At 37.1% G+C, this 10,159-nt stretch overlaps 3 protein-coding genes across 3 annotated transcripts; 2 read left to right on the forward strand and 1 right to left on the reverse strand.

The window, feature by feature from the left end:
- Positions 1 to 1,759: 1,759 nt before the first annotated feature.
- On the reverse strand, positions 1,760 to 5,248 carry LOC110850780 (serine/threonine-protein kinase PLK4). Its single transcript, XM_022098341.2, has 8 exons — positions 4,920 to 5,248; positions 4,759 to 4,854; positions 4,487 to 4,697; positions 4,308 to 4,420; positions 3,050 to 4,216; positions 2,687 to 2,945; positions 2,303 to 2,604; positions 1,760 to 2,201 (listed from the first exon to the last, which is right to left on the reverse strand). The coding sequence occupies exons 1-8, from the start codon at positions 4,944 to 4,946 to the stop codon at positions 2,139 to 2,141; spliced, it is 2,238 nt and encodes a 745-aa protein (XP_021954033.1). The 5' UTR covers positions 4,947 to 5,248; the 3' UTR covers positions 1,760 to 2,138.
- A 137-nt stretch (positions 5,249 to 5,385) lies between these two features.
- Positions 5,386 to 8,197, forward strand: LOC110850785 (mitochondrial-processing peptidase subunit alpha). The gene is made up of 9 exons (XM_022098347.2): positions 5,386 to 5,913; positions 5,994 to 6,199; positions 6,270 to 6,380; positions 6,447 to 6,529; positions 6,622 to 7,087; positions 7,172 to 7,383; positions 7,466 to 7,631; positions 7,722 to 7,854; positions 7,931 to 8,197. The coding sequence occupies exons 1-9, from the start codon at positions 5,766 to 5,768 to the stop codon at positions 8,092 to 8,094; spliced, it is 1,689 nt and encodes a 562-aa protein (XP_021954039.1). The 5' UTR covers positions 5,386 to 5,765; the 3' UTR covers positions 8,095 to 8,197.
- Positions 8,198 to 8,455: 258 nt separating this feature from the next.
- Positions 8,456 to 9,463, forward strand: LOC110851288. Its single transcript, XM_022099006.2, has 3 exons — positions 8,456 to 8,613; positions 8,678 to 8,754; positions 8,855 to 9,463. The coding sequence occupies exons 1-3, from the start codon at positions 8,515 to 8,517 to the stop codon at positions 9,267 to 9,269; spliced, it is 591 nt and encodes a 196-aa protein (XP_021954698.1). The 5' UTR covers positions 8,456 to 8,514; the 3' UTR covers positions 9,270 to 9,463.
- Positions 9,464 to 10,159: the final 696 nt, after the last annotated feature.

The raw sequence follows: 10,159 nt of genomic DNA on the forward strand, positions 1-10,159 counted from the left end.
TTTGTATACTCGTGCATGTAGCTCATATTTGATATTTGATCCAACAATCCATACTATGCTTTATAGTTATGGTATTAAATCTGCTTTAATACTCATAGAATTAATACATCTGTATCTAGTAAGCAAAAAAGTACATATACGCGGCTGGCTATGGCATCGTCATAAACATTATTCATCATAAAGTTATTACTTTTATATCCAGTCAGTCAACTTGTGTATTGATCAGCAATTTCTTTTAATTCCTATTAGAGACGATTTTTACGGAATGATTCCATTCACCTAAATTGATGCACTGCTTCATAAACATCTCTAAATTATTCATTCTTGCACCAAAAAAACAACCGCTCGATAATATCTTTTTATTACAAATTGTAAGAACTATATGCACTTAGAGAGCATATTAATGCCGATGAAGGTTTCTAGATAGTGCTCAGTCCTGGATGTCGGATGTACATCCAGCATAAATAATATCTTATGATTCATCCAGATTAAAATGATATCGATTAAAGGATTAGGACGATAAGCCACCAACTACGCGCATTTTAAATCTATTACATATCTAATCATATGTGGAAAATTTGTGAAGCCCAGATGTATTTAGTGACGATGCGCTAAAATTATGCGTTGCAAGATGTTTGTTGTTGTATTTACATAATGTGAAATGAATGTATAAATCTAATCTGAAACGTTTGATAGGGATGCCGAATGACCAGGAAATGCTTGTTGCACACGGAAGCAGGGTTCGGAAAAACCCAGGGTTTTAATCAAAAATTATAAAACCCATGGGTTTTAATGGGTTTTACCATGTTAATTGGGTTTTATTTGGGTTTTAATGGGTTTTATTGGGTTTTATTGGGTTTAAATGGGTTTTATTGGGTTTTATTAGTTTTAAGTAATAACTTAACAAAAATAATTCGGAATTTGTATCTATTCGGAAATTATTTTTGTTTTATAACACTTGAAATCTGTGATGCTAAAGGATGGAGTCAATTGTTGATTTGTTCCGAATTTGCATACACTAGAATAGTAATGAAATAGACTACTTTAGAATGAATTGAGATAACGCCTTCTAACGTATAGGAGATGTATTTAACTTCTAGAATGTAGTTTTAAGGTGAAACTCAATTAAAACCCAATAAAACCCATTAAAACCCAAATAAAACCCACTTAACATGGTAAAACCCAGTGGGTTTTATTCATTTACAACCCATTAAAACCCATTAAAACCCAATAAAACCCAACCCATTAAAACCCAGGTCGGAATACCCTGCACGGAAGTGTGTTGTCCAGTTGCAAATGTGCATTTTAATTTTTGTTTTGACTTGTAAAGGTTTTAGAGGAAGAATAACTTTATGATTTGAAGAAGGCCAACTTCTACCAAGGGCAATTATTGGTGTCACATGAGGTTGGATTTTTGCAAATATCTGGAAATCATCAAGGGTGTAATTACTTCTTATTTTTTCCCTCTCCTGGTTTGTTTATTTGTTGAAAATCTTGCTTTTGTGTAATCAACGTTCGTGACATGAGAGACACATGACATAATAATTTTTATACATCGTATAATCCCGTGCGTGGTGTCCTCTCATCAATGTAATAAAAAAACTGCTGCTGCGCAAAGTGTCACATGCGATAAGTATGTCTTTCAATTCTAAACTAACAAATTTTGCATGTCCAGCCAAACAACAATATTTTTGATTTTTGCACGTGAGAACAATTCAGGGGTCAAAAGCTTGTTATTCTAGCTAACCGAGTGTACAAATTGATAAGTGCTGTCTGTTATAAGTATTTATTACTGGATTTATAACCATGAAGTTGCTTGATAATTTTTTTCTAGTGGTACATTCATTCACATTTTTTTCGGTAAAGGAAAAGTTTATATAATCTCAACAACTCTATAAAATCTCACAAGTGTCGTTAAATTGTGCTACAATCATCAGTGCTAAAATATATATTTTACGTGATTTATGGTATTTGCATATTACAAAATTTATTGTCAAGCAGTAAAAAGATTGAAATGTGCGCTATTGTATGATTATAAAAATAACGTGCAAATATTAAATATATATGAATCTAAATGTACAAAAAATCTATTACTCTGTAGTTTCAAGCGTTTGAGAATTTGTTGAGTTTCAGCTTGGCTATCTCACTCTTTTCATGGAACCCCACTTTGTGTTCGCTATGGACGTTTCATATCCTTGCATCTGCAATTATCACAAACCATTTGTAAAATATTACTCATTGCCATTTTAAATTAACTTCAATGTTTGGAAACACTCAATTGAACAATATAATATGGACTCACTGAAGGAATGTTTACCACACTCTGAGGAGATAAATTTTCTTGGTTGCGATTGTTGTTCTGAAGCGGAGAGCTTATAGAATTTTGCGGCCTTGCCCCAAATATGATAGGAAATACTTCGTCTGAGCCTTCTAATTTAGTCATTGCTTCGTGAAGGGCTTCACAACGTTCTAAGCATTTTTTAAAGTGGTCCCACATATATTGAACATCGTTAGGAAATGTAGGAATATCAAATATGTCAAAAGTCCAGGATTTTCCCGTTAGCGATATGGTGCAGCTGGACTCTGACTTGCAAATTTTGCCACCTATATTAAAATATTAATGTTTGTATACCAAATTTAAAAATTGTAATTAACAAAAAACGAACGCATGTGAGTTGTTGCGTACCTTGATAAAAACAAGCTTGGAAGTCATTAATGGGATCATTCTCCATGAGATAGCATTTGGAAAGTGGACTATAATATGTTATTTTTGGGGTTCGCTTTTTTACAAGTTCCACAAATTTATGAGCATAGGAATATTTTTTCCAGTGTTTTTCAGGTATATTGGTATAACTATACATTGTATCAGCTCCGGCGGTAGGTAATGGGGGTGGGCTGTCCGAGACATTTACACCTCGTCCTTTCTTTGGGCGGTATATAATTATCTGTAAACCCAGAAATTTGTATCATTAGTCATACTCGTTTACTAATCAACTCAAGTCAAAGCGAAGGAAAAAGAGTGCAAAAAGTCATCTCCTGATCAATGTACCCGCATCCCATCAGAAGAAATCTGCATTACTTCCCAAACTCGTTCTTGACCATTAATTTGTCTTGTAAACTCAAGACAGACGTCACTCGTTTTGAGAATGCTACAAACCACATTTTTTGCTTTTTGTCGAACAGGCCGCAGGCGTATCGCACTTACAGGAGCTACTGGAATTTTGTTAGCATTGGCATCGAGAGTATTACCACAAAGACCACTTCTCTTTTTTTCAACTTTTGACGATCCGCTTTTCTCTGAAGGAGGAGGAGCACAAGCAACATCTTCAGTCCTACTTCTACGATTGTCCTCATACTTTGGTGTTGTGGAACAGCAACTAGTTTTTGCAGTTGTTTGGCATTCACAGATCTCGCTATGAGAACATGTTTGTTTTGTTTGTCGCCAAGCATTACTGCAATTATTTCCTGGACATATTCCAGAATGTTGGAGTTGACAGTGTTGAGCTGGTTGAATTGGAGCACTTCGGGAAGAGTAAGACGTTTGTGTAGGTAAAAATCTGTTTGGCATTAAAGGTGCATGAGATCCTTCGCAGAACTCCACTCCTCCTCCAAGCTGATGATTCACAGGTAGTGGGTGCGACTGGTGCGAGTACATTTCTTGGTTTGGACAGAGATGGCCGCTGAGATGCCCACTTCTGGAACAACCGTCGGATCCAATGTGAGAGGCAAAGTTGCCCTCAGTTGCGCATAAGAACTCTCTTGTATTAATATTAGTTGGCGTCATGTATGACGCAGTAGCCAGTCCACTGTCGTATGACATGCATCGTTTTGATGGCCCGTTGACGGAATTGCTAGTCTGAAACTTCAGGATGAACGCGTGATCTAAAATACTTTTGAGATCAATCCGATCATTCGGATTTTTTTGCAGCAGGGCTTTTATCAAATCTTTCGCTTCGAGAGAAACATATGCTGGAAACTTGATGTCGGACATGACCACCCTCGTCAGGGTAGATTTGAGTCCATCTTCAGTTTCAAAGGGAGGTTTCCCAACCAGACAGGTGTACAACAATATTCCAAGTCCCCAAACATCTGTCTCGAGACCGTGAGGTCCACGGGTGGCAACTTCTGGCGAGATATAGTTTGGAGTCCCACATATCGTCATTTGCTTTTGATCGGCTCGTTGTAATTGGATAGCTAATCCGAAATCTGCTATTTTCTTTGCATACAAAAGTAACAACATTAAACCACATGAACACATATTTTCTTTGGTGTTTAATAAACATGCAAAATAAAAACAGCCAACTTACAATATTCATATCCTTGGTAAGTAAAATATTGGCAAGCGTAATATCTCGGTGTATAATTCGATGCGAGTGGAGGTAAAGCAATCCTTCGACAATTTGCTTCATAATTGTATAAGCTGTAATATACATAAAAATTGTCAATACAAGAACATCAATTAAGAAAGGTATCAATATCAGCAAACCTTCCAGCTCTGACATAATCCGACTGTGATTCCTGAGATATCTTTGAAGCTCTCCATTACAACAAAATTCAAGAACGAGGTAGACATAAGATTCGTCTTCAAAAAAGGTGTACAGTTGAAGAATTGACGGGTGTTTAAGTCGAGAGTGAATCGTAACCTCTTGATTTACACGGTTAGCCATTTTGGCTGCCTTGATTCGTACTCGGTCAATCTAACAAAAATATATCTTATTATTCATTTCAATGTCCCAAACATAACATTCTTATTCTTACCATCTTAATGGCAACTTCAACACCGGATTTTCTGCATATTGCCCTATAGACAACTGCAAATCCCCCTCGACCCAATTCCTCATAAACATGGTATTGCTATTCAAAACATTATTATCAACTCTCTCATTTATTAAATCCTTTATTACTAATTAACCACTTACATTAATCGAGTTTCCAAAAGTTTCCATTTCAATTCTTCCTTCTACATGATTACTCAAGACGATCCCACAATTTTCTTTTCATTTTATTTAGTAGCAGAGCAGCTGTAAATATTGATAACACACTTCACACTGGTCCTATTATACAAAAAATTGTCACTCTCCATGTCCAACCAAACACATAACTAAACACAAAATTAACGTATTTTAGAAATACTTTTTTACATTTTAAAATATATTTAATAAACTGAAAAATTTTATGTAAAATATTATTGCTTTTTCACGTGGGCAAAAAAAAGAGTTTAAAAAGCAAGAGAAATGAGGAACCGGAGTCACAAAAATAAAATCCTGTAACGGTTGCCAATTCCCTCGCGCTTTTTTACACTGTCCGGAGCCTCAGTCTCACTTTCCCCGCAAACCACGGCGGTCGACGACTTTTTCTACCAAGTGACCACATTTTGCGTCGTCGTTCTTTTTCTCACCGAGTAACTAATAATACTCCACCAGCCAAAGTTAGCTGTCCGACTTAATTGGTCATAATATAATTAGTGTTTAGTACAAAGTATTTAAAGGGTCGGATAAAGCTCGGGCTGGGTGGGACAATTCTCTAGAGTGTCAAAACTTCAGCGTTTGTTAAACCGGTGAAAAGTGAAAGGGGAAATTATTTCATCAGTTTTCACTCACGCTGATGATAATAATTAAATAGTTAGTTAGCTAGTTGATAAATCGTGAACAGCTAGAAATTTTTACCGGTCTGGTCGTCGTGATAAAGAAAGTTTAAACAGGGATACTTAAAAATCACTTCTTCTTTCTTTAACTTCTCAAAAGTTACATTGATCACTTATCAAGATGCATCAACTAAGAAAAGGTGTGGAACGTTTGTGCTCATCATCGTCTAGTCGTCTACGCCAAAAATTGGGAGAGCGGTATGCTACATCAAAGTCGGGGAATGATTCCCCAGTGGCAGCGAAGGGATTGGGAATGCAAAAGTCATCTGGTATGTATTTGCACAGTTTTTTTAATGTTATTTTTGAGTATGAGTTAGTATCAAAATTCCTGTATTTTTTTAATTTGTAGCCTCGACAGCAACTGCGGCAGCTCAAGTGGACAGGTCAGGTGTGCCAATAAGAGAGTCAGAAAACCGTGTGAAAGGGGTTCCGTTGGACGTACCGTTTCCTGGAATGTCAAACATCAGTGCAGCCCCCACGGCTCAGTTGGAGCGAGCCATGGCTTTTCAAACGGAAGTCACAACTCTAGAGAATGGGTTGAAAGTCGGCAGTTCGGTAAATTTGGAGGCACAGTTGATAAATTTTGACAGTTATTGTTGTTCCTCATACATCTTTACTTTGACAGCTGCGGTTTGGTAAATACTGCACTATTGGGATAACTATCAAGTCGGGGTCTCGGTATGAAACTGGATTTACAAAGGGAATCTCTCACATCTCAGAAAAACTTGGGTTCTTGGTGAGTTATTGAATTTAAAAATTAATACTCACTATAATGTTATTATTTGTATACCTGTCATTTCAGTCATCTACAAATTTCAAAACGAAAGCAGAAATTATGAAAGAACTAGAAAAATTTGGAGCAATATGTGATGCACAAACATCGAGGTGGGTAAATTATGTTTATACATACGTGAGACTCATGATGAGAGTGATGTATGACACGTTAGTTTAATATTTTCATTTTCTTACTAATTCAGGGACACTACAGTTTACGCAATCTCGACTGAAGTTAACGGAGTCGAAAGACTGATGCGTCTGCTTGCTGATGTCGTACTGCGACCCCAAGTCACTGATGAAGAACTATTAAATGCAAAGCAAACAGTTCAGTACGAAAATGAGGATATGCAAATGAGACCCGAGCAGGAGATGATCATTCTTGAAATGATACATGCAGCAGCGTGGAAAAACAACACACTAGGATTCCCAAGATATTGTCCTATTGAAAATGCGGAGAAAGTCTCTCGTCAAGAAATCTTGCAGTTTATGAAGACTAACTTCACTCCGAACCGAATGGCCATTTCAGGAGTTGGTGTCGAACACAAACTGCTGGTTGATCTCGCCAGAGAGTACTTTGTCAATCCTGTTACTGTGTGGGATCAAGAGGGTGTACAAGCTAAGAAGGAAGAAGAGCTCGTTTCTTTGTACACTGGCGGCGACAATAGGGTAACTACAAACGAATGATAATTTCATATCTTTTTGGGCGAAATAGCTTTGAATAGCACTCATAACTTTGTCTGTTCTCTTTAGGTGTTGAAAGATTTCGGCCAGTTCAATGCTGGACCTCTACCTGTTCCCAAATTGGCTCACATGGCGTTAGGAATACAATCCGTGTCTTACTCGGATCCACTTTTTATTCCAGCCTGTGTTCTCAACATTTTGATGGGTGGTGGAGGCTCTTTCAGTGCTGGTGGCCCAGGAAAAGGAATGTATTCTCGATTGTACACAAACGTGTTGAATAAGTGAGTTCAAATTAGTTTCCACAATGTCGTTGGTCAGATAGTGTACACATGTGGTTACAAAACGTTGTTTAATTTACTTTAGCAAACATTGGGTTTACAATGCAACTGCTTACAATAATTCGTACGGAGACTCTGGATTGTTTTGTATTTATGGTAGCGCTCCTTCCGAGTATATGAAAAAATTGACCGATGTTCTAATTCAAGAATTACATGGAATGGCGTCAATTCCAGACCAAGAAGAATTTGAGGTAAAGAACAGAATATTGGCAGAATTGCTAAGATTGTTTCATATTCTCGACCATACTTTAGATCCTAATTTACATTTCCTACTTTTATAGCGTGCCAAGAAGCAACTACAGTCAATGCTTTTGATGAACCTGGAGTCTCGGCCTGTCGTTTTTGAAGATATTGGACGACAACTATTAGCTCATGGTCATTATAAAGCTCCAACTGAATACTTAAAGAAAATTGGTATGCAACAAATTGGAATATACATTTATAAATCAAAACAATTCAATAATTCTATCTATATTTTTATTTTTAACAGAAACTGTAACCGAGAAAGATATCGTGTCCCTCGTAAAAACCATGCTGCAGACCAAGCCATCGTTAGCTGCACTTGGAGACATTACGAAAATCCCTGCATACGATGAAATTCTGAATGGGCAAGGGCACTTAAGAGAACCTTCCAAACTATTCTTTAGTAGATAAATCATGTTAAATTTACAATCAGCCAGAATTTAATCCAGTAATTCTTTTATGAAAAATAAAAAATGCGATATACACAGTTTGTGTATGAAGACATAAAAGTAAATATGTACTTACGCGTCACAAAGTTACTTAATTCGTCGGATACTATTTTGATAAAATTCTATCGTTTTATATTCAAATCAAGCCATACTCATAAGAAAGTATTTTATGGATTCTCGTCATCTGAGAATGTCTTGGTCTGCACGAACGTGTTGTTTTAAGAATTCTCTAAAAGCAAATACAAAACTGCAACTGCATGAAAATATTTGGATCACGCTCCTACTTTAATTTGTATTTGTATATAAAAGCGAACCACATTTGTCTAAAAACTCACTTTCAAACCATCGATTGACTTGAACTCAATTTACTTATTGTGACAAAATGAATCGTTTTACTTCCATTATTTTGATCCTGGGGGTAGCTATCAGCCACACCCACGGGGCTGCATTTCTAGGCAACGTTCTCCAACGACCGTCCAAGGTATGCCACACCATCAACCGTCTCATTTTGGTCAATTATTTTATTTTAATATTCTGTCCTACAGCTCAATTCAGCTTCCTCACTACTCGACACTTTGGACTTGGACTCCCTCGACCTCGAGTCTCTAGGCTCTTACGACAAGTAAGTTCTAATATGCATCAGTTTGCAGTAGAATTCTAAAGAAGAATTTGTCCGCAATTTGCCACAACCTGCTAAAGCATTTCTAATCTGTTGGTCTCAGCCTGCAAAAAAATTTAGGATATGTCCAAGACACGGTCAATAAACCCTACGACGTAGACGAGGCCTTCGTGAACCCTGGAGTTCTCTACAGCTCCGTCCCAGTCGCGACCTACAACACGAAAACTCTTAAGAAACACAAGCTTCCAAACATCCTCGACTCGTACAACCAACTTCACGACTTGGCCAACAAAAAGCTGGCATCCGCCAATTTGAAGGATATTTACTCCTCGACTACGGACACGTTGGGACAAGCTCATGGAGCTCTGGGTGGCCTTCCACTGGCCTCCGACCTCGTGGGGAACCTTCCTCTCGACCTAAACAACGACAACGAAGGGTACGGCAACCAGGACTACAAACCTGTAAACCAGATCTACAAACTTCCAGGTGGACAGCAACTCTCCTGCGTCGTGGACTAAGAAAAACAGAATGCAATCGACTAACATCATGAGCGTCTTGATTATTTCTTATTCTACTTATTTTCTCTTTTCATACTCTTGTCTCACTTTTTTCATCATCTTGTAAAAAAAACCTTATGCCAACTCAAATCTATTTCTTTATCTCACTCTATACCAATGCATTTTCTGAAAATAAAAAAGCTCTTAATCCTCCATCAGTGTTTAAATCTTTTTTATACTTTAATTCCAAGTCTAATAACCTGCCTGGATTGGAATAACCTGAGTTCATACGAATTCACATATATGCGTCATACATTACGTATAACTCTAAAGGGTGCCCCCGATTCACCATAAAAATATATACGTGCACCTGCAGAAATAATGCTTCCCAGTAATAAATACGACCAAACACGTTCGAGTCATTATTTAAATACTTAAAATATTTCATTGATTGATAAATCGTCAAGTGTGCAAAGGTTGCATTTCCGACTTGTCAAAATGACTCATAATAACAATAATACGTTAAAATAAACCAGCGATTAACGTTATTATTTTACACTTGATGATGCAGGTTCTACATGTATGTTACCGAGACCCGAGGGCAGAAATGGTAAAGGAACGAGAACGAACTGATAAAATCATGAAACACGTAATTTTTTGCAAATGTACTTTACTTGATCAACACCATTGGCTGATTACTCACCGATCATCACGGTGTGTTATTTATTGAATGAGTTATCTCATTGTCTGTCGTCCGTGATGAGATGGATAGCGGATGGATGACTTAATGCTCATTTCCTGCAAACATACAGTTTGTTTAATCTTTTAGCAGGTCTGTGTGTGCGACACGTAAATTTTCTATTTGCCTTATCTCATGACATGTCCTTATCGTCTCTCTCTCTTCGGTTAAG

This window comes from Folsomia candida, unplaced genomic scaffold (genome assembly GCF_002217175.1).
Source record: "Folsomia candida strain VU population unplaced genomic scaffold, ASM221717v1 Fcan01_Sc006, whole genome shotgun sequence".
Classification (NCBI taxonomy): Eukaryota; Metazoa; Arthropoda; class Collembola; order Entomobryomorpha; family Isotomidae; genus Folsomia; species Folsomia candida.

What these genes read in the sequence shown, in the direction of transcription:
- LOC110850780 (XM_022098341.2), bottom strand. Translation starts at nt 4,946, where the DNA reads ATGGAAACTTTTGGAAACTCGATTAAT. An exon ending in GATTATGTCAGAGCTGGAAG is followed by an intron (nt 4,421 to 4,486) that starts GTTTGCTGATAT and finishes TGTATATTACAG; the next exon opens with CTTATACAATTATGAAGCAA. An exon ending in GTGTGGTAAACATTCCTTCA is followed by an intron (nt 2,202 to 2,302) that starts GTGAGTCCATAT and finishes TGATAATTGCAG; the next exon opens with ATGCAAGGATATGAAACGTC.
- LOC110850785 (XM_022098347.2), top strand. Translation starts at nt 5,766, where the DNA reads ATGCATCAACTAAGAAAAGGTGTGGAACGTTTGTGCTCATCATCGTCT. An exon ending in TGTGATGCACAAACATCGAG is followed by an intron (nt 6,530 to 6,621) that starts GTGGGTAAATTA and finishes TTACTAATTCAG; the next exon opens with GGACACTACAGTTTACGCAA. An exon ending in TACACAAACGTGTTGAATAA is followed by an intron (nt 7,384 to 7,465) that starts GTGAGTTCAAAT and finishes AATTTACTTTAG; the next exon opens with CAAACATTGGGTTTACAATG.
- LOC110851288 (XM_022099006.2), top strand. Translation starts at nt 8,515, where the DNA reads ATGAATCGTTTTACTTCCATTATTTTGATCCTGGGGGTAGCTATCAGC. An exon ending in TTCTCCAACGACCGTCCAAG is followed by an intron (nt 8,614 to 8,677) that starts GTATGCCACACC and finishes TCTGTCCTACAG; the next exon opens with CTCAATTCAGCTTCCTCACT. An exon ending in TCTCTAGGCTCTTACGACAA is followed by an intron (nt 8,755 to 8,854) that starts GTAAGTTCTAAT and finishes TGTTGGTCTCAG; the next exon opens with CCTGCAAAAAAATTTAGGAT.